This window comes from Lagopus muta, chromosome 3 (genome assembly GCF_023343835.1).
Source record: "Lagopus muta isolate bLagMut1 chromosome 3, bLagMut1 primary, whole genome shotgun sequence".
Classification (NCBI taxonomy): Eukaryota; Metazoa; Chordata; class Aves; order Galliformes; family Phasianidae; genus Lagopus; species Lagopus muta.
Genome location: NC_064435.1, coordinates 45,911,202 through 45,934,980, shown reverse-complemented (window position 1 = coordinate 45,934,980; position 23,779 = coordinate 45,911,202). Strand labels below are relative to the sequence as shown.

At 36.8% G+C, this 23,779-nt stretch overlaps 1 protein-coding gene across 4 annotated transcripts in view; it reads left to right on the top strand.

The window, feature by feature from the left end:
- Positions 1–23,779, top strand: part of LAMA3 (laminin subunit alpha 3) — a 112,747-nt gene that overhangs the window by 32,795 nt on the left and 56,173 nt on the right. The window contains exons 11-27 of one of the 4 annotated variants that reach the window (XM_048940779.1): positions 660–722; positions 1,991–2,032; positions 2,160–2,297; positions 3,110–3,244; positions 5,781–5,915; positions 8,140–8,277; positions 8,740–8,786; positions 10,153–10,252; positions 11,150–11,202; positions 11,527–11,632; positions 13,542–13,641; positions 14,420–14,576; positions 17,846–17,978; positions 19,341–19,483; positions 20,804–20,904; positions 21,014–21,164; positions 22,522–22,682. In XM_048940779.1, coding sequence (XP_048796736.1) covers positions 660–722; positions 1,991–2,032; positions 2,160–2,297; positions 3,110–3,244; positions 5,781–5,915; positions 8,140–8,277; positions 8,740–8,786; positions 10,153–10,252; positions 11,150–11,202; positions 11,527–11,632; positions 13,542–13,641; positions 14,420–14,576; positions 17,846–17,978; positions 19,341–19,483; positions 20,804–20,904; positions 21,014–21,164; positions 22,522–22,682 — 1,903 coding nt within the window. Of the gene's footprint in view, positions 1–659; positions 723–1,990; positions 2,033–2,159; positions 2,298–3,109; positions 3,245–5,780; positions 5,916–8,139; positions 8,278–8,739; positions 8,787–10,152; positions 10,253–11,149; positions 11,203–11,526; positions 11,633–13,541; positions 13,642–14,419; positions 14,577–17,516; positions 17,656–17,845; positions 17,979–19,340; positions 19,484–20,803; positions 20,905–21,013; positions 21,165–22,521; positions 22,683–23,779 lie in introns of all 4 variants that reach the window. The other 3 variants (XM_048940778.1, XM_048940780.1, XM_048940781.1) reach the window with 3 other exon arrangements.

Genomic DNA, 23,779 nt, shown 5'->3' with positions numbered 1-23,779 from the left:
AATGCCGAGTGCCTCCATTTATTGAAAATGGTAACAGAACAAAATCAAATGTCATTAATTAATTGAAAATTAGATTTTTACTTTAACACAGATTAAAACTATGCATTGGCAATTGAGAAAATTAAATGTTTTCCCCTTAGGAAGATGATATAACGTCAGAGTTGTGTTTACTGCAAAAAAGCTTATGACTCTGTGATCTGATTCTAAAAATGCAACAGTGAGAGTATCTTGTCTCAGATGCTGGGGTTTTGGGCACTGAGTCATAATGGCAAATAGCAGGAGATGAACGTTCAACTGGAAATAAAAACTTTGAAATAAATATGTAGTTCCCCAGATACTCTCTTCATGCTGTCAAGAACAAGAAATCTTTCTGTATGAAATCAGAGAGAGCAGGAAAACAATGTACTAGCATTTCCAAAGGATGTTTGGCCTTTCATGCGTTTCTTTGTGGACAGACTTTTACCTGATTTGGAGAACAGAAGTTAAAAGTTTCTTAGACTTTCCTAACTGAAAGAGAACAAAACGGTAGTTGATTGCTTGAGTCATGTAATTATCATGCTCTTTGTCTCAACAGGACAGTACTTTATAATTTGTCATGATTTTTACTGAAATAAGTGCATCTCTTTAAACTATACTTTATTGTTTCTTTTGTTTTAAAGATATTCCTGTTTATCCTTTTACTTCTCCAAATCCAAGAGATGCTATAGCTGGTGACATAATAGGCAAGTTCTTTGTGTTTTGTTTATCTTCCCACTTTAATCATTTTTCATTATTTCAGTAGTGCTTGTTCTTTCAGGAAGATTTATTCAGTGCTGCTATTTATCTTTTGAAGCGTCTTTTTTCTTACCAGAAGTTCATTACGTAGTCTTACTCATATTAAACACTTTAGTAGGTTAGCTCCAAAAAAGTTATGGATCAGAAACAAGTTTGGCGACCCTCCGGCAAACATCTGCAGAAGATCCTGACCATCTTGTTAAATACTCATGAACAGATCCATCAAGGCTTTCTGACATGTACCACTTGTCAGCTGCTTTGCAGTGTAAATCTCTTAGGGCTAACTGGCCTCTGTTTCTAGGCTGTCTTCTTACACCTGGCAAATTGTACATTGCCTTTGGCAGTAAAGAACTTGCATTTCTGAGGGATAAGTATTTCTTATTTAGCCCACCCCGAAGCTGTCTGAAATACAGTGATTGCCTCGGTGGGTTCTTTAGCATATGTCATCATACTGCAGTACTAAGACATCACAGCCTGTGCCAGAACAAATGACTACTTGAAATATACTTCAGGATTAATAACTTAAACAAGCAGACAAACAACAACAACAAATATTAGAATACTTTGTAATATCCTGAAAGCAACATAATTCCACTTAATTTTCCACTAGTTTTTGCAAAAAACATCCACCAAAACCCTTCTCCCCCTCCTCCCCCCCCCAAAAACACTACAGAACAAAGCAGGGATAGGTAGAGAATGCACATCCATTTACAAGTTCTAAATCCCTTGAAAATGTCTGCTGCTAGTATTATATAGCTCACAAAGCTTTAGTTTTGGGTAGACAGTTATCATCCCTGGATAGCATCAAAAATGTATCATGTAGGTATGCTCTGTTGTATATTCTCTTACATATGTTTAAAATAAAGAAGAAAAAAAATTGCAGTGATAAAATGAGGAAAAGTATGCAGGAGAAAACAGGTCTTAAAACTATTTACATTTTTAACAGTAGTATCTCAGTCTGAAGGCATAGGAAAGGTGGGTGTCTTTAAATGGAAATTTTTGTATCTGAAGAATTAGTGCTCTCAGACTAAGCTTGTGATTATGATTTACTTTTCTAATGAGATTTGTGTGTAAGGATCATGCAAATACTTTTGTTAGCTCAGTAGTAATAATTACTAAGGACCAATATCATTTTCTCTGTAAAAATACGAGGAGTTGCATATTTTCATCTACTAACTCCTGTTCCTTTCTGTCTTTTTGTTCCTACTATAACTAGAAGGTGGCTGCAAAGCAGGATACTTTGGCCCCCAGTGTCTGCGTAAGTTCTCTAGTTTCTTTTATGCTTGGAGCCGGATTTCCAGTGTAAGTGCCAACATTTGGCTTTCAAGTGAAATACTGTAAGATTCGTAACACTGCAGATGTTTTCTTTGCAATGTTCTCTCCAGCGTGCCAGTGCCACGGCGCAGGAGTGCTGGGTGGAGACTGTGATGGAAATACTGGGCAGTGCAGATGTCGAACTGGATTTCAGGGATTTTCCTGTGATACCTGTGCAACTGGCTATTTTCATTACCCTTTCTGCCAGGGTAAGCCAAAACATTCCCTTTCAGCAGCTATATCCAAAAATAAAGATCCATACTTTGTACTGAGAAATGAAAATCTTTTGACAAGGAGATGTGTTTATAGCAAACTCTCCCAAAACTCATGAAAGTCAAAAAAGAAGAAAAATTTGATGAGGAGTGATTCCTAACTAAAAATGCCTCTATTAATTGATTGCTGACTATTTTATGATGCAGATATCAGATTACAGTTAATTTATGCTTGATGATATCTAGAATACCAGTTGAAGCATTTCTGTTACTTATCTTTTTTTAAATTTAATTTTAGTTTGTAACCTTACTGTGATGAGAAAGGGCAGCTTGATTTATCAACACCAGAAAACTGTCTCTTTTTAGAGTACTTTAATTATCTGTACTGCCTTCTTATGCATCTTACTAACCTTTCCCTCCTGAGACTGTAAATCCCAAACCATAAATTGTTTGATTTTAGCCTAGAGAAGGGGGAACTGCTTTCAGTGATTGAAACACCACTTAGGATTGATGAGTCTGTCCATGAGTGAGGACAGACTGTGTGCTTTTGCACTGGCATCAAACTCCATAGTTACTTTGAGCCAGATTCTTTCTTTAATAGATTTTCATTAATATCTACCTCAATACTAATTCCTACTGATGAGCAATCAATAAAAGCTAATAAGAAACAAATGTGACAGCCTGAAAAGATTCTGACCATCAGAGAATATTTTTTTCTTTTGTTCTTTCTTTTTTTGTTTTTGTTTTTGAAAGATGAAAGAAGAGAGCTCTCTAGAGACTGCATCTGAAAATTCTTTTCTTGGTTGCAGTGTGTGAATGTAACTCAGTGGGTACCCAGCCTGAAGTCTGTGATTTTCTTGGAAAGTGTCTTTGTCGCTCAGGGGTAGTTGGACTTCAGTGTGACAGCTGTCAGCCTGGCCACCATTCTTTCCCTGTCTGTGAAGGTAAGGTTGCAGACTGCATGTATGGAATCCAACAGACCCCTGAATAGGCTAACTGCATTGCTTTTAATGTTGAAGGGGGTTGAAGTTGTATTCACAGCACTAAGTGAGCAAGACACTCTTCTTTTTTATAGTGAAATCCTGACGCATTTTCATTCTCTAAGCACTAATTCCAAGCATTGTTTCCGTACTAGGGAATTACGCAGGCTTTTCTTGTAATCAGACTGATTTAGCTTCAGTTAGCACAGCTGTCTTAATAATAACTAAAAGATATGAAAACTGTTTTAATAATGGAGGCCTAAAGCAACAGAAAATACTTGATTGCTGGCAAGGAACTGGCATGGTTAAAAAAAAAAAAAAAAAGAGCTGTGGAGAACTAATCTACTTTTGCAGAGGATCTGTTTAGTTCCTCACACAATATGTCTTTTGTAAATTTGAAAGTGACATTTTGCCCTTCACAGTGATTTCTTACTCATTTTAGCATCATATAGCAGGTCTTGAACATATAAATGTGAAGCATGAATGATCTCTATGTGGTTTTACCAGTGTATATGATGTCAAGGACTAGCCTACTGTTTACATGAAAGGAAAATTGATCAATACCGAGGAAGTATGTTGTTGAAAAGCATAATACTTCTGTGTGTTCATGAGGGTACCATTGAGTCCTATCTGCCTCTATGTTCTGTCTGCCTTTGTGGTGAATGAGAGAGACCCTTAATCCTCAGTAATTCTTGATAATCCCTGCCCCCAACAGTAGCAGGGGAGTGGAAATTGATGATCTTTAAGGTCCCTTCCATCTTAAACCGTTCAATGATCAGTGAATTTTACACTGAAAAAGAATGTAGGATATTGCTGAATTTTGATGCTTAATTTCCTGTACAGAATTTATATAGAACATCGTGATTCGCCACTTTCTTCCTTATTATTTCAGACTATGGCAGTCTTCTTCTTTTTGGACTTTGTGTACTTGTTTATATCCAGTAAATAGCTGGATTCTTTAAGTACTCTCAAAGATGTATTGCACTGTGTTACCAAACACAATGGTTAGAATAAAATAATACAACATGACTGTATCTTAATGATCTGGAGTAGATTAGCTTTTAAAAAATGAAAGACATAAAATCAAGTTTTGTGTTGGTGCACCATGCTTAGTGGGCTTTAAAATATTGTAATTTTTTTCTTTGAACTGAATTAAGTAGAAATCTTAAAGCAAATCAGTTCCGTATTGAATATGTTCAAATTTATAACAACAAAAGCAGAGAAGAGACATAAAAGTTTAAGAAAGCATGCAAAAATGAATAGCAGAAGGCAGGCAAAATAGTTGAAAACACAACCAGTGGTATTACTCAAAACTGCTGCAGTTCGCAACTTGTTCTATTAAAATAAGCTGCTGTTAGTCAAATTTAAATTAATGCAGCATGCTGTAGACTGTAGTCAAAGATGAGCAGCCCAGGCTGATGCTCCTTGGAGCTATCATATTCTAAAGGGAGGTAGTTCTGATAGCTTCTTGGCTGCTGCAACTAAAACTGGCCTCTCTGATCTTGCCTTGTTGAAATCTGTAGTATTCAAACCTATTCAATAGCAGCAAAAATCTAATTAATGCTTTTAAACTAATTAATGCAGTTAAAATAAGGAGAAAACATTATATAGAGTTCAGCTGAGAGTAGACAGCTGCGGTAGTGATGATTTTGAAAGCTTTAATGTTTATATTTTTCTTATGCTAACTTCCTAGCAAATCCTGTGTCTTTCCATTATACTTTGAAGTAAACACAGCAAAGCCTAATATCCTTGGCTGCAGTAAAGGAGGAACTGAAAGGGGAAACTGGGAATATGAACATGGAACAGAAAGATAGTACTTGAGCAGTGTTTGTTTTGTATTTCTGTCAGACAGTCATTTCTGTTAGCTGTATAATACAAGTGATTAACTGCAGACCTTAGCAACTGGGATTCCCAGATGGGCTCCCATTCATGTACCTTAAAATGTTCACTTGTGTAAATTCCAGCATCATTTCAATAAAGTAACAGGTCTTATCTATGATAGAACTATTAGCCTAAAACTGATAAATGCAAGGGAAGTACCCATCCAGCTAGTTAAGTCTTACAGCGTGCCTGCTGTATCATACTAGTAAGGTTATTCTCAGGCATCAGACCTAGTTTAGCCTTGTAGTTGCTTTTTGTCAGAGATTATTTTTTTAAAATGTTGAGTACTTCTGTCATGTGCTTTTTCTTTCAATTTTAAGATGCATTTCTGTTCCTTACACAGATATTTTGTAAGGAATAAGAAGAGATCTATAAACTGTATACCATAGAGTTTCAGAAAGAACATGATTATCAGTGTTCGAGCAGGCAATTATATTATAAATATTTATTTCAAGATATTTATATTTGGTGAAACTGTTTTGTCTGGATTCCCCATGATTATTTGACATTTAAAGGTGACTTTTTTTTTTTTTTTTTGGCAAATTCTATTTTAAAATAACTACTTAACTAGAGATGCATCCCTCGGGTTATTTAGCTATTCTTTTTTTCCTCTGTGCAGAATGCAATTGTGACTCTACTGGCTCACTGGACAATACATGTGATCTTAGAGGACAGTGTCAGTGTCATACTAACTATGCTGGATTTAGATGTGACCAATGTGCTCCAGGTTACTACAGCTATCCCAGCTGCTTGTGTGAGTAACAGCCTTTCCTCTTTCTGCTGAGAGGTTGCTGTCTCATTACCATACAGTACAGAAGGAAATCATTTTTTTCTCGAATATATTCAATATAAAACAACCTATGTAAGCATGATAGTTTCCTCCTTTTCAAAGCTGACAACAGGAACACTGTTGAAGATCCAGCCAGATTCCAGGCAGACACACGCTCTGGTAGCCCTCCCTGGTGCATATTGCTGTTCCTGTTATCTGTACTAGTTGGATTAATGTAAGCACAGAAGTGTTTGGCCTTGGTGCATTTGTATCTGTTTTTTAAAACATGAAATCTAAAGCTTAGGCTTTAATGGGTGTTCTGACTCATTACATTTCAAGAGTATAAGTTTCATTGCAACTGGTTTGGCCTTCTAATATTTGATACATCATCCTGTAAACTTCTAATTGCATTAGTATATGCTCTTGACAAGTGATAAAACTGTGCCATAAATACTAATCTAGAAAGGCTTGACCCTGCAAATTTTCCACAATATCATTATTTTTCTTTTGACTAAGCGTATTAATTGATCAGGCCCAGACCATGTGTGTTTTTACAACAGGCACAATGAAACCCGCAGATGCCGTGTTTAAAACAACGATCTACCTAAACATTCTGAATAGGACTCTTCTTTCCTAGAAGTGAAAAGTATAGATACTAAAGGAGCAACATATTAATTAATGAATTATGTGGATAATCACAATAATTTTAAAATAATAAAAAAATAATCCTACAGGTTTGTTATTCCTTTTTAGGAGGTAGGCCTATTACTGAAATAGTAATTTCATTTCATTTCAGCCTCAGATTGTGTCAGAGCAAAAACTTGTTTCCTGAGCTGCAGTAGTATTGTTTATTTTTGTGGCCTTATTACCATATGTGTGTTATATAGGTGCTTGAAACAGTAAGATTGTTACACAGTTTATTTTAAAGTTTGCTTTAGGTCTCCTCACCCCTCAGATGTAAAAATGTAGTGAGCATCTATATTCTGTATTTTGCCATTCTTTTTTAAGTGCAGGTCTAGAATTTAGGAAAGATTTTGCCCTGTTCTTTCCATAACTGTAGGAAGATTGAGAAAACAAAGTCAAAACCAAGATGGAACAAAGATGGTGGGTAAGAGATTATAGTTCCAGATACCATAGAATGAGTTGGGTTGGAAGGAACATTAAAGACCATCCAGTTTTAACACCCTTGCCATGGGCAGGGCTGCAACCTACTAGATCAGGCTGCCCAGAGCCCCATCCAACCTGGCCTTGAGCGCCTCCAGGGATGCAGCACCTGCAGCTTCTCTTGGCAATCTATTCCAATGCCTCACTACCCTTTCTGTTTAAAAAAAATCACCTTACCATCTAAGCTAAATCTCACTCTTTTTATTTAAAACCATTCCCCCTTGTTCTATCACTATCAGATCGTGTAAAAAGTATATTTCCCTCCTGTTTATAAGCTACATTTAATACTGGAAGGCTACAGTGAGTTGTCTGTGGAGCCTTCACTTCTCTAAGCTGAACAAGCCCAACAGCTCCCTCAGCCTGTCCTCATAGGAGAGATGCTCCAGCCCTCTAATCTTCTTCAAGGCCCTCTTCTGGACCTGATTCAACAGCTCCATGTCTTTCTTGCTTTGGGTGCCCCATGTCTGGACACGATATTCCAGATAAGGCTTTACGAGGGCACAGCAGAAGGGGACAATCACCTCCTTCACCCTGCTGGCCACTTCTCTTTTGATGCAGCCCAGGATACTGTTGGCCTTCTAAGCTGCAGGCACACACTGTCAGCTCATGCCCTGCTTTTTGTTCACTGGGACCTCCCAGTTCTCCTTGGCAAGGCTACTCTCAATGAGTTCTCAGGATCTGTGCACAATCTGTGATTGCCCTAACCCAATTGCAGCACCTTACACTTGGCCTTCTTGAACTTCACTCAGTTCATGTGGGCGCACTTTTCAAGCCTGTCCAAGTCCCTTTTGCTGGCATTCCTTTTTTCTGTCATATCAATTATACTTATTCCTGTCAATAAGATGAAAACAGTGTCAGGATGGAACAGACCATCTCCAACTTCTACCAGCAGAGCTGAGAACCCTGTGATTTACTAATTTCAAATAACAATGAAGAACTCTATGAAGTATTCAAAACCTCTACTGTAATAGAGTTTTTAAAAGTTATTGCTTGGTATGTACAAGATGGACAGTACCAATATTTTTGACACTGTTTTATATTGTAGCTTGTCAGTGTTCTCCTCGTGGTTCCCAGCACAGCATATGTGAGCCAACGACGGGGCAATGCGAGTGTCAAACGGGCGTTACAGGGAGACAGTGTGACAGGTGCATTTCTGCAGCCCACAATTTCCCCTACTGTGAAGGTAATGCTTGAGATGGAAAATCCTCCATTTAACTCATATCTCCCCCCGTTTTTACTGTGGGATTCTCCTGGACATTCTGCTTTGTGGAATTTTGTAGAAACTTGCTGGAGTGTGGGAAGGGAGGGCCCCATAGGGAGTCACAAGGTGTGCACATTAGATGAATACATTCATCATTCTCTATGTAATTCTAAGAAAATATCTCTCAGTTGTAGGTTGATGCTATATTTTTCCAAGTGACTGCATTGCATACTGAAACAGTCTAAACTAGGCTAAGTAAATGTTTGAATAACCATTATAAAAGGCTTCTGTTGGTCTTAAAGTATTTAAGTCACTCCAGGGTGACTGGATTAAGGAGCCCTTTGAAAGTTGCAAATGTTATATTGTACTTTTCCATTACTGTATTTCACAGCTGTTTTTCAAAAGATCTTTTAACGTTTTGTTTGTTTTTTAAATTTCATAAAGGAGTCAACAGTGAATGTAACCCTTCAGGCAGCATTGATTCTCATTCTGTAAGTATTCTGTTGCTGCAAAGAGCAGTATCTGTTAACAGTTCATGTACAGTCTAGGTCTTTGCTGGCCACATTCACTTCATTGCCTAAGTGCCTGAAGCCTAATTTTCGACTGCGAAAGAATTACACAGACTTATTTGTAGAGTGAGAGTGGAAACGACCTTTGTGTTTTGCTCTTTGATTGTATCAATGCAGTTCCCTCCTGAGGGTGATGGTGGTTGTTCTTTTTATATATTTTAAATGTGGAATATGCATACTGTTTATGTACTTGGTGTTCTAGAATCATAGTATATGCATGCAGATATGCGTTTGTGCCTGTGCATGTCTGATTCTGGGTTGATATAGAGCATTTTAGCACCAAATTATTCTTGAAAAAATTATTCCTAGTAACTGCTGATATTCTGCTATTATCATTTTCAATACTGTGATGGTTATTAGTAGCATGCTATCAGAAATCACAGTCAGGATCAGAATCTCTTATAACCCGTACATATGGGTTGAGATGAAGACTGGCAGATGGTAGAGTTAGGTTCATGTACACATTTGTGTGCATTTTCCACATTTTCTTTAAGTTAACCATATGTAAGATAGTTACACCCTGGAAACAATATTGATATATCTGAGCAGATAATACTGCTGAGAGACATCCATGACTCCTTTACAGAAAAGGATAGAAAAAAGGAGGTATGAAAAACAGAATTCAGTGGTATTTGCCTCTGCTTGTCCGTGAGAACAGATGCATATAGGAGTAAAAATGTTGTTGTTGCCTCAGAAAAATATGATTTAGCTCTTAATAATTATTTTTTCAATTATTTATGAATGGAGAATATGAGAAAATATGATGGAGAGAAATAAAAATGTGCCTAAATCAATTCTACAGAAAGAATTGGACCTCATATCTGCTATTAGTATGCCATTACTATAATTTGAAAAAATTACTGGTAATATTAACGTTTTTAATTTGAATTGGTTCACATTACTGCTGTCTTTTCTACTCTGCCCTCCTAAGAAAAAGAGAGCAATAAAGGAGGAAAAAAGACATGAAAATTAATGACTACTTTTAAGGAAAATTGTATTTTAAAGTTTTTGCAAAGCAGTTAATGCTTTAGAGCAGTTCTAACAAGTCCATAAAAGTATTGCAAAGTGCATCTGTTGGGAGATTTATAGTAATTAGATATGGGAAAATAAGCAGTCTGAAACAATCCTGTGCTGATAGCATGAGAAAGAAAATCCAAGAAGTCTGAATCTGCCTCAGTTTCCATGCTTCTGTGAAAGTCAGTAAGCTGCCTGAGTTGCTGTTAATAAAAGCAGTAAAAGCTGTTTTTGTGAAACAGATGAATTTCTTTTAACTCATTTCTGTCGTTAGGGCTATTGTCAATGTCTTCAGCACGTTGAAGGTCCTACGTGCAGTAAATGCAAACCGTTGTACTGGAACCTGGCTGAAGAAAACCCTGAGGGATGTACAGGTATGGCTTCACGACGTTTTTCTTTGGGTAATGAAATGTGCTTTATTCTTTTGAAAATATCTTTATTAGCTGTAGCCGCCTTTGCTACGCAATGACTTTTTCAACTTGTTAAGAGCATGTTTTTCCACATTATTTAATTTAGACACCTAATTACTTGTGACAGCAAGGGATATTATGTATGACAGCAAGTGTTCTCTGTCTTGCAATGATTTATGCTTCCTATGGTCTTACTGCAGTTTTACAGCATTTCTGTACTTAACGCTTGAGACCAGAATCTGGCTTATTATTTTGAGAAAGCAGGTTCTTATTCATTTATTATTATCTCCTAGTTTGTGCATACATCTTTCATTTTCGATATTTAACAGTCCAAGCATCTCAGATTTTGTTTTCCAGACTTCTCATGTAATTGATCATCTTTGATTTCAGTCACAAAGTTAGTACTGGATTTCACCAAACCTCTAGGTCAGCATAGCTCATTCCCACAACATTTTCTTCATCTGTATTTCATATGAGAAATTGTGCTGGTCCCAAAGTAGCACTGTAAAATAGAAACTGCCACTCGGGGTGAAAGACACAATTTTGCTTCAATTATCTTAATGTTTCTAAGAAAGAAAGCAATTCCAAATCCAAACTCAAGACTGTTTTTATTAGATACAATTAGAATTCTTTAAAATACATCAGTTAACTGCACATGCGCACAAGTTTTCATTCTTCTTTGCTTTTTCTTCTCACCTTGTGCCAGTATCCATTTGCTGTTCTGAACCTTCTGGAATAAAATCTCCCATGTTGCACTACGACTCAAAATTGCAGGTTAAGGATGGTAGTGGTTGTTGTTTTCCTGCTATGTATCTTGGAAAAATGAAATGCAGATTTTCTTTTTCTTTTTCACCTGGGCAGCATGCCTGTGCGATGTGAGTGGAACACAAAGTGGAGTTGGGGAGTGTCAGCAGGTAAAGTGAAATTCTAAGAAAGCCATGAATTCAATGATTTCTATAAAGATAAAATACTGTAATGCATGGTAAGGTAGAATTGCTATGACAATAAGTGACTACTGATATCGTAATTCTAAACATTCTTAATCATCTTAAACATAGAGATTTTCTCATCTTTTCATTAAACTTAATGAATAACAAAAGTTATGTCCAGATAATACTTTTTTTGTTGAGATTAGAGCAATTTTTATTCTTTACAATTACAGTGAATGCGAAGTATTGAAAGAATGAAGTTCTGGAGAAGGTGCTGAAACATTTTTGATTAAATTATTTTCTTTGTAGGAAACTGGACGTTGCTATTGCAAATCTAATGTGTGTGGAGATTTCTGTAACACCTGTGAAGCTGGTTATTATGCTCTTGAAAACAAAAATTATTTTGGCTGCAAAGGTAAAGAATGTTTCTAGTAGCACACTTGCATTTAACACAGAAGCGTTCGGCATTCCATAGGTTATTTTTTCAGATGTGGATTTACTTACTGAATCACTTTTGCACTGTATTTTGTACTATTGCTTGTAACAGAAGTGCAAGTCTCAGTTTGAGCTGAAAGAATTTCGCACATGAAAATTTTCCTTCGTCTTCCAAAAGGAGAAAGAGCAAGGCAGATGTTACCACTGTAGTTCTCAGAAGTTTTGTGACTTTCAAACTTGAGAAAAATTGTTTCACTTCATCATCTTTTGTCTCTCCATCCCCAGTACCTTGGTTTACTAACACCTGTCTGAGGATTTGTTCTCACAGCCATTTGTGTGATTGCACAAGGAGCTGCTGAAGGTTGCCCAGCGCAGTGTAAATCAGTGTAAATTTGGGCAATCCTACACTCTGTGCCTGGCATTCATTCCTGCATGTTTGCTTGAGCCTCATTAATGAAGCTCATCTCATTAATCCATTTTGAAGTCTAATACCTCCCACTCTGAGAGGGTTTCGGTGAAGTCAGGAGTTAAAATTCAGTATAAAGTATAATGAGATACATAACACTCTCAAAATACTTCATCCTAGGAGAATACGTGTCATAGGTAAAAGACAAGAGATAAGGTAATTGAAGGTCATTCCTTCTCTTACTCTTATCGGAACACAGGGCAAGGGATGTTTGATTTTCCTGTAGGCATTATTTGTAAGTGTGGTAGCTCTCTGTTCTGTTTAGCACTTTTCTGAAGTCTTCTGTTGGATTAAAAACTTACCCTGATATTTTTTTTTCATTTTTTTCTGATATGTTTGTGTATTGCTTTAGGCTGAGGCTCAATGTGTTTTGAAGCACAGCATAGCAATGATATAAAGGAAGCAGTCATTCTCCTGGAGGATACTCACTCTGCCATGTATCTTTAGGGCTGTAGGGCCACATCAGTGGATCCTGTCCTTCCTTGCCCCACCTGGGATTTGGATTTGTTCAGTTTATTGAAAACACTTTCACTGTCTTCAGTGTCCAAGGATGATGCATTTATTTTTAAAGCATGATGTACTTTTGGCAATTATTTTATATGTGCAAAGTGAAAAAAAAAAAAACCACAAAAAAACCAACCAACCAAAAAACCCAACAAAACAAAGACAGATCTATCAAATAAACCTTCCATGCTTAATTTTCAAACTGAAGATCTAATGAAAAGGATCTTTCTTCACAAAGTTGAGGAGTACTTTAATTCTCTTTGATTTCAGTGAGATTACAGATGCTCAACATTCTGTAAATATGCTTAGGAACTCTCAACCTTTAAGTCAGTTTTCAAATATTTAGCTTGCATGTACTTGTTCCTTAGTATGATATACTATGCCTCATTATTAGATGTGTCCTTTACTTCTTGCCAGGAGTCATGTCTCCTGCATCAAGTCATTCAGTGCTTTTCAGTATTGGTTAAAAATGTGTATATGCATGTATGATTTTGTTATGTTGTGGTACTAGATTCTGAAAAATGAACTTCTTTCTCCTTTTGTAAGCTAGATGTTCTTTTAAATAATCAATCACCCTGATTTTAACACAGAAATTCTTGCTTGTTAGCAAAACATTTGAATGGCTGTTCTACACAACTGTGGTTCAGCATTTAATAAATGTGGCTTTTTATTTGTGATTTAAAAATAAAATAGTGGTCTAATGTTACAAGCAGAAAAAAAGAAAACAGCATTAAAAGTGAGAAGCCAGAAATAATTGCAGTTTATCTGTGGGTGATTTGATTTGAGGAGGGTCTAAAGGGCTCCGGAAGGAGGAAATGAGTTGATAGTAGTGCTTAATTAGAGGAAGTGAGGTGTGTTTTCTGGTAAATTTTACCATTTTTTCTGATCAGATATTTGGCTTCTGTTCTTTACCTGGCAGGCTGTCAGTGTGATGTCGGAGGATCCATCAGCTCTGCGTGTGCTGAACCCTTGGGTGCCTGCCAGTGCAGAGAGCATGTTGTGGGGAAGGCCTGTCAGGAGTGAGTCTGACTGTAGCAAACAGCTTATGCTTCAGAATAGTTCATTTGAAACTGCACATCAGTTCTTTGCTAGCTTTTCACACAAGGTTGTAGGTTTATTGATAAATAAGCTGGTAAATTGTTGTATGCTACTCATTTTGTCTGACAGTTTTCTTCTTTTGCCTTACTAAGATTTTTTAAACTTGGTTTTCTTAAATAACCAATGCAAGTTTTGCAGTCACAGTGCACATATATCAATGTATCTGTATCTATCAACAGCTATATAAAAAGGTATAGCTCTAAAAGCTCCCGATAAGGGAATTTTCATTCAATTTTATTAACTGCTATCAGGATTCCTCAGTGATCGATCGATCATTTCCCTTCATTTTTTTATTCTTATAGTTGTAGACCACACAATGATTGGTAATTCTTTCAAATTATCATGGTGGTTGCATGGAGGTTTCTTGCCAAAACATGCTGGAAGTAGGAGTGATACTCAACTGACAAATTACAAGGAAATGCCATAAATTCATCAGGCACTGTTAGCTTAAATAGTGGTGAAATGAAAAATCATTTCAGAATGAATTTGTTTTAGCTACTGAGTGACATGGTTTAGGTGCATTACTTAATGTATCCTTACTTCCAAGTTAATATTAAAGGTTCAATTAGTGGTTATATTTGTATTTTACACTGGTAGAAATACCTAAACTGACAATGAGAGCAAACATGAAGATTCAGAGGAAAGAAAAGTTTAAAGTTTCCTTGAAAATTTAACTTTTTTTTTCTCCCTTCTTGGAAGACCCGAGAAAAACTATTTTTTCCCTGATCTGCACCACATGAAGTTTGAGATTGAAGATGGTACTACAGTCAAGGGAAAGGAAATTCGGTTTGGCTACGATCCTGAGGAATTTCCTAGCTTCAGTTGGAGAGGATATGCCCAGATGTCTGCTATACAAGTAAGGTGGTATTTCGCTCTATGCTTTTGGGTGAGAACATAGATGTATGATATGTATTCCCCCATTGTACTACTTTGTGTGCGCAAGGTCATGAGCAAAACTGAAGAAAGGACAGGATCTCACTGATCTGAACATTTTGGCACTCTGTCACTGTTTCAATTATTAACTGTTCATGTTATCTAAAGTTGATTGTTGCTAGTGCAAATGTGTTCTTTAGCAGTGTCATTTGAGAGTTGGTTTGGGGTTGTGTTTTTTTTTCTTCTTGAGATGCATTTTGATGTAGGTTTAAACCAAAGAACTAGTAGATTTAAAGTATTAACTGCAGGAATTGGTATCATTATGACGACAGCCAAAACAGCAGAAGATTGACATTTGGCTAAATCGCTTGGATTACAGAGATCCATAGCAGTCTGTATCCATGAGATTTTCATCACAGAGGCAATGACAAAGCCTTCACACTTGCGCCTCGTGTTGACAAGGAAGAGAAATTTTCCAACTTCATGAGGAATTATACCTTTCCATTACAGCAAACAGGAAAATGTGTGAGTCAGTAAAACAAGATGAGAGCAGCAGCTCTCACTGGCAACATTTTGTCTCTTGACAGTCTAGAAATAAACAACAACAGAGGGAATAAGTACATTGCTAGAAGAAAATCAGCAAAATTTAATTGTATGAGGACCTGTTTGTGGACTGAATTGCTAAGCAAGTGTACCAGGACTTTAAAACAGTAGATTTGAGCAATATGGAACATATTTGATGGAATCAAATGGATTCCATCAAATGGAGTTTTTTCATTGTAGTCTCGAAGTAGTACTCTGCTGTGTGTAGTACTCTGCTGATGAGATTTTTCAGTCCTCAGTTATAATTGTACTCAGCCTCTGTAAGCTGTCTGAAGGCAGATGGGCCACTCCAGACAGACACGAGTACATAACCATTGTGCAAGCTGACTGGTTTTCTTTCTATTATTCTTTTTTTCATTCTTTCTTTTTCTTTTATTCCAGAACCTCCTTTGTGTCTGGAGTTGTTGGTTTTGGTTGGTTTTTTTTTTTTTCGTTTTTTTTTGTTTGTTTGTTTGTTTTTTTGACTCTTCAGAATTATTTCACTTTCACAAATGAAGGCAACTGCTCAGCAGCTGTGATTTCTTAACTTCTGCTTTCTAACTTGGAGGCTTTTTGTGTTTCATGTCCATCTGGCATTTTGTGAAGAAGTAGTGAGCAGTTTCTAATCTTGCTGGAAGCATATATTACTTTGCTCACCTGAATAAAGCTTTTCAAGTCATATAACTAATTGCCATATCTAGGCACTCCACAGTTAGATCCTTGCACAAATAGTTGTATGTTGTTCATTTCAAGGGACTTTCAGAATTTTGGCATAGCTTGTCTGTATCTTACTGAAATATTCTTGATATTTATTTTCTGAAAGATCAATAGCATTACAATATCTGTCACACAAAATTCTAATGTAACAACTTTTTGTGAAGCTGATTTTTTTTTCTGAAGTGAATAGCCTGTGGATGGTACACAGTGCTGCTATGCTGCATCCATGCTGCTGATATGGGTATTTCATTATGGACTGAGAAGCTGAGAGCTGTAACAAGATTTTAAAGCACTGCCAAGAAATACCTAAGTCTGTGGCAGAGTTCAAAGAATAATTTTTCACCATTTCCTGCTTTTGCTTGAAGTCAAGAACTGACATGTATTTCTCCCTCATTGCTCATGTATGTCAGTTTTCTTTCTTCACCTGTGTCTTCTAGATATTCCACAAAAGCTTAGGAACCCTTTTGTTAAACTTTCTGAGGCATGCTTATTTCTTTCACCTTTTCTTTTTTATTTCTATCTATTTTAAAGTGTTCCCTCAGTGCCTGTCTTATCCTTCAACAGTCATTCTTCTCCATTTAAAACAACAGTTGTAAAACCTTCCCCCACGTTTGTTTTCTCTCCTGATCTGCAGTTACTGATATTTTGTCCATCTAACCTTTGTAGATCTCGCATCCCTGTCATCTATTGCATGTCCGTCTTTGCTTTCTGCTTTGCTATTTAAAAAGTGGACATATCTGTGATGATCAGAATCATACAGAGCTGGCACTGTAACAGTTTTGGCAGGAAGAGGAAATTTATGCTCCCTTCGGAAAGGCATAGAATTTGGAAAACCTCTGTGCTTTTGGAGATAGAGAATCAGCCACAGTTGTGGGAAGGTTGACATACCAGAAGTGTCTTGAAATGGGATGCTGAGTGGGTTATGATGGTGGGAGTTGGATTGTGATGGGGGCTTTATAATTTAAGATGAAAAAAAGAAACCAAACTCTTGAGAATGCACCAAGCATTTTTTTAATTTTCTTATTTTTTTTATTTTTTTGTCTGCCAGCAGCATTTGAACAATTCTTTGCTGATTCTGTTCTAAATAATGGGAGCTGTGTGAATTCGGTCTTCTGTGAGCTCAATGCCAGACTAGGGCTGATGAGACCATATAGTTCCAGAGATGTCAGTTCAGCCTCATGGCAAAACAGTCATGGGATCGCATATCTAAGATGCTGAGTGATGTGGTAGAGGACTAGAAGAAGTTGCAGTATCAGTCTGAAATGTCTGCATGCTGTGGAGCATTGTGTGTGATCTCAAAGTAAAGTCTATTCCCTTAATGCCACATGTTGCAGAGGCAATGTCACATAATGCAGAGGCAGGGAGAATTCCAGTAAAACACTGCCCTTGTTTCAAGGTGTAATATCAGCATACATGCTAGCTAAGTTATTCTGTATCTTTCTGGGTAAGCTATTAGTCAACAAGAGTTTTTACAGGAGGTTTAGTTCCATATTCTTTTGTAAGCTGCCTGAGCCTTCCTTTTCTGTTATAGAGTTGTCTTTGCCAAATGGTTTTTCTTTCTCTGGGTGCTAGTAACAAATAATATACTTTCCTTTCCTCCTTTTTCTCTTTTTATTTTTCCCAGCCAGAGGTGGTTGTGACTGTCACTGTGGCTTCCCCTAAGCTCTTCCACCTAGTCCTCCGCTATGTCAACCTGGGTTCAAAAAGCTCTAAAGGAAAGATTTCAGTTGCTGAGGGAAAACATTTTGGCACTAATTATACTTGTAAGTGAATTAATTTTCTCATTAGGCTTACCTGTCTTCATCTGTTATACGCAGCACTGTCATTCTTGTATGTACTTGTCTGCATGTGCATTTTTCTTGTAGGCAATCAGTATGGTGCTTGCATGGCTTCTAACTGTTCTTCTGTTTAGCACTTTATGGCTGTTTTTGTTTATTAACTTCAATTTTTCAGAACGAAGTGAGGATATCTTTGAATGTGGAAAAATCAAACCTCTCCTTATTTCGCATTGTCCTGAGATATATTAACCCTGGAGGTGCATCATTATCTGGCCGCATATCTGCTTGTCAAACTCGGCCTGAAACAGGTAGGTACGACTCAACAGCACAGCAGCAGATCAGATAAATGACAGATCAGAGAAGCCATTTCAAGATACTACTAATTCAAATCTGTATTGTCACTTAAAATGCATTGCTTTTAACGGTGTCAGTGCTTCTGTCCTTTTCCTAATATATTTTGCTGTAACTGATGTGGCTATGTTTGCATGAAACTTCTGCTTGCAGTGGGAATCAACTTTTGTTTTTTAAAAGTTTACCAAATTTGGTACTTTCAGTTCTGTCCTCGAAAGCTCTGAACTGTGTGTTTTTAGGAAGATTTCAGATAAAGGATAACAGCACTTGATTTAGTTGCCTTTAATATTTCAGTTTAAAAGTAGTTTCTCCCTTCCTGCCATGAATAATACTTATTTCATGATGAACCCTATCAATCAATTTAGTTCTGCTTACAGACCTCAACAACATGTGATGACAACGTGTGCTCTGGTAAAAGATAAGTACTCCATATCCTTTGAATGGCAGAGGCATTCCAAGTCTGCATTCAGGATTATCTTGTATTATGCCTAGCATTATCAGCCTGCTGAGAATCAGTGGAATTTAGTCACAGTTCCTCTCAGTAGTTTGGAGAGGACAGATCTGAAGACAGATCTGAAGTCAGGTACCACTCATTAGAATAGAAGCAGCTTCATAGTCAAGTCTGGCTTACGTTGCCTGGCAGACAAGGGAACCTGCTTTAAATAAAGCTTTTGTCTGTGTCTTGGAGCTTCCAAGAGGAAACCTTTGCTATCCATAACATTTTAGGTGCTTTTGAGAACCTCTGGTATCTAAAATATGCAGCAGAAATTTGTATAACAGGCCTTGTGTCTATCAGTAATAATGGGAGATAGAGGGTAAGAAAACATTTCAGAATATTGCAAAACTGGCTATTATAAGGGAAAAAGCTCTTTACTATGAGAGTGGTAAGGTGCTGGAACAGGCTGCCCAGAGTGGTTGTAGATGCTCTGCCCCTGGAGGTGTTCAAGGCCAGGTTGGATGGGGCCCTGGACAGCCTGGTCTAATATTAGATACGGAGGTTGGCAGCCCTGCCTGTGGCAGGGGGTTGGAGCTTTTGATGATCCTTGAATTCCCTTCCAACCCAAGGCGTTCTATGATTCTATGAAAAAGTTTGCTTTTCTAAACCAATTTTCTCAAGACTAATGAGAGTGAAGATTACAATAATTGCATAACTCTGTTATTTACTGTGTGCAGTTATTAATATGTATTAATAGAAGAGCATTGATAAGCTCCTACCGGACCAGGTATAATATATGTAATAATAAGTCTAGAGCAATAAGCAGCTAGAGACATTTTACAGTCTTTTATTTCTATTTTTATTTATTTATTTCTGCTTGCAGGTGCTTCTCAGAGCAAAGAGTTTGTCTTCCCACCCAGCAAGGAGCCAGCTTTTGTCATGATCCCAGGAATAAACTCCACAGAGTCTTTCTCACTGGTTTCAGGCACGTGGACTGTCAGTATAATAGCAGAAGAAGTCCTCTTGGTAAGAAAGCAATTGAGGAAAATGAGTGGTTGAAGACTGTCATGATTCTGTAATTATTTGCCAGAAAGAAGTCTGGAAGCAATTGAAATCCAGCATTAGTGAAAGGAGTACAGTGGCACGATTATCTTCAGACTCTTACTCCTTTTTTTTTTTTGTTTTGTTTTGTTTTGTTTTGTCCTCTGACTTTTATCTGCTCTAATTTTTCATGTACTTACAGGCTTTCTGTCTATCCAAAATATGTACCTTCAAAGGATGAAGCAGTATTAATATATGCAACTGGTTGAGCATAAAAGCTCATATAAATTTTTAATTCTTACATATCAGGTGTCATATTTAAAGCTTTGCTACAGATGTTCAAGTTGTTAGTTTTCTAACAAAAATTCATCAGAAAAATATTAAATGGTGGGCTTGATAATTAGAAGGTGATTTTCTAAATGTTTTTAATGCTTCTTCCACACACTTAAAAGTTTTCTGTGAAAGCAGTTCTGGGAAATTCCTGTTTAATAAATAAATTAATAATTGCGGTGATCGTTTGTGATCCGACATCTTTAAGTTTGTTCGTAAAGATACCACACTGAAATTCATGTGTGTATTTTATGGAGTTAACAAGTACCCACTATCTTTAGTCATCATCCCTGAGGCTCTGTTAAATTTATGCAATATTGTGTAAAATGTTACTAAAAAGCTTGCATGCATGTTTCTTACTGAAAGTGACAGTACTGTTGTGCCAGGTTTTTTTAATAACACCTTTGAAAAGGAATTTGTTAATGATCTTAGCCCAGAATGTTTTCACACACACACGTACAAAGTTTTTATAAGTTAGCTTAAATATGTTTTTATTGGAAAGGCAGAGCAAAAACAAGCCAGCATGTCTTACCAACACACAAAGCACATCTTAAATAGATTAAGCAACTGGATCATTGGGGTTATAAACCAAGATCAACCTTGAGTTAGAAGATATGTGTTTCAGAGCTAACTCTTAAGTAGAAGAGGCTTTTAGTTTCCAAGGCTCTGGGCTTGATGTGTCCTGTAAGGTGGTGGGGAAGCTCTTTTATGAACACCATCCTGTACAGTATGTGATGAAATAGTGGCTGCAGAGTTTCCCTGCTCACAGAGCTGTGCCTTTCCCCCATCTCTGTGAAGATACAAATAGAGTTAACAAAAGATAAGTAACAACAAAAGCATGTGTCTTGCAGATAGACTCTCCATAAAATTTGTTTATGTAGTTGGTTTTGTGCATTACTACATTGTGAAAGTCTGGAGATGTTTCTTCTGTATTTTTCTGCATGGTCTTGCAGTTGTTGTATTCTTTGTTTTTAGGATTACATGGTGCTGTTACCTAGAGATTATTATGAAGCATCCATCTTGCAGATCCAAGTTACAGAGCCTTGCACCTATTCAGGACATGTTTCAACAGAGAAGTCAGTATATATGCTGGAAAATAAACCATTGTGTTGGATCATATTGTTATTATCCCACTGCAACTGAAAGCAATAATAATGATGTGTTCTGTTTTTTGTTTTGTGTAAGCTGCTTGCTCTATCAGCATTTGCCATTGGGCAAATTTTCCTGTGTCCTTGCTTCAGAGGCACTATATTTCAGTCATGGTGGAAGACATGGAATGCCTGTCCGACAGCCAACTCCTGATCAACCAGTGATGTCACATATCAGTGGAAGTGAGGTTAGATTCCTGCATGCTAATTGCAGTCCCATCTGCACTATTAACTATAAAACTACTGGATTAAAATAGTTGCAGATTCATGGCTTAGGATTTGCAGATCTTTAACTCATCCCTACAGCAGACTCTGTGTTAAGTTCTAAATTTTTGTAGATTTTAAAAGATTAATATAGGCACATCTATAACCTTGACCAGAGTAGATGTTTCACTCTGACATAACTGTCTTATTAAATAAAAATCTGTGTTTCAGGCATACTGTGTTGTTCAGTATACTGCTTAATTATAGTAGAAATTGCAGAAGGATTTGTCATCAGTGACTCTTAATCTTTTTTTTTTTTTTTTTCCTTAAATAGCTATAGTTATGTAAAATTTTTACTTCATTTAAAAAGCAGGCAGAAGAAAGTATGCCACTGCTGTAGCTCCATTGAAAGAGAAACATGTTTTATGAAATTGAAAATTATACTAGAAACATGTTCAGTTTGGAAAAAAAGAAAGAAAGAAAGAAAACATTTTATTGTGTGATAATTACATGTAGAGTGATGATTATGTCCTCTATTACTGTGGTATTAGCTTTTAAAAACACCAAGTACAACAAGGATACTTACGTGCCACAGGCCCTGGTGCTTGTTTGCAACTACTGGTAATTTCAGTGATGTCAGGATGGCTGTTGACAGAATTATTTGCTTGCTTAAATGTTCATAGCTTCAGGACATTGAGAAAAACATCTTAAATTTGAATTGTATGGCCAAATGTAACAAAATACTGCAACCACAGCACTTTCCATTCAACTACTTTGGAGTATTTTCTGTAAAATATTACTTTAAGCAACTTGCAGAGATGAACTAACAGAAAAAATAGTTTTTTTCAGAAAGTGGCAATGGCTACATGGAGAAGATGCTTTCAGTCTTCATAGGGAATCAGTACACAGTACTTCAGAAGTAGGAATTATATTCATGGAAATGTTTATTTAGCAGAGAATTAGAGTTCGCTTTTATTTGTTTTTAAAGATAGGCTAGAGATGAGAATGACAATTTATTAGCACCTTTAGAATTTCCTCACTGGTAAATTCTACTGTTGATAGCAGAAATAATAAGCCTCAGCTTATCTTGCAGATCTGCTGTTATCTTCCCAGAACTGTTAAATGACAGCTGTTTCCTGAATTTGATTGACTCTCATTAGTAGACAAAGTGATAATTTATAAGCACTACTTCTATTCTGTTGGATTGTCCTTTGCTGTGACAGTACTAGGTTGGCTCTAGACTAATGCTGATTGGTTAGGTTGGAGGACAGGAAAAGGGAGCTTCCTGCAAGAAAAAAAATGAAGAATCTAAAGACTTTTTTTCAACATTGCTTGACCTAGGTCAATTTACAGATGACCATAAATGTTCCTCAAGTTGGTCGCTATGTTCTTGTTTTTGAATACATCAATGAAGATGATCAGTTATACACTGCTGAAGTAGCAGTAAATAGTCCTGGACCTATCACAGAAGGCAGAGTGAGAATATACAGTTGCAAATACAGGTGAGAACTTCCAAGTTAAATACTAAATGGTTAAGCAACCATTCAGTATATAATTGTACCTTTTATATTTTGGAATCCATTGTGCTATATACGTTGTTCAAATATTGGATTGACTAAAAAGCAAATACGTGATTGTCTGGGTATTGTATACATTTTTAAGTCTGTGCAGTCAGCACATTAAATATTGCTGCTGCTTTGGTGAACTTTTTCTGTACAAAGAGATTTTTTATATACACTTAAATCTTTATAAATTATGAATCTTGGGGTCCAGTAGCAGGGCAGTAGCAGGGCATCCAGCAGCTCTGTTGGCAGCAGATGTCTGCAGTATTTATACTTGTTTAGTTAAAAGCAGTCTGAGGGTTTGGGCTATAATAAAAAGTAGCAGTCAGTATTACAAGGGTGTTCCCACTGTTGTAACTAGATTTTTTGAAGCAGATGTATAAATGTTTCTCTGAGTTTCTGAGTGTAGCCATCCTTTGGCTGTTGGGCTGTAGGCAAGATTGTAAGCCATACGCTGATTTATCCTTGTTGACTGCTGAGATTACTGGAGATGTTTCAGAGATTTTGCCTGTCCTGGTGAGATTGTCCTTAACACTTGAGCAATTCAGAATATGACTCAAATGTGATACTGCAAGTGTCTGTGCCCCTGGGAGTGTGAGGAGACTGCTGCCATGCATCAGTTTTTCTTGTCAGCCAAATTTTGGACAGATTGGAGGCTTGAGGCTGTTTAGGATGAAACTGCCCAGTAGGAAAAAATTGTTTTCATCAGCATATTTGTGATACAGAGCAGAGCTATGTGAAGCAGTGACCTTGCAAGGTTATTGCTAGACAAAGTTCTTATTTTAGCCTGTTGTGTAATACTTTGAGCCCACAAACACTTTTTATAGAGCTTCAATTTTATTGCTTTTATAGCAAACATCTCTTATGGGCTTATTTTGATCTTACTCATTAGTGTATCTGTTACACTAAGAGATTAGTCATGGAAAAAAACACAACAAAGAAAGCCTTTGCTACTTAAATGTAGCAATGCAGTAAATCCCTTCTGCTGCCATTCTACATTAAGCTAATAGTCACGTTGCAAGTAAATTGCTGTGTCA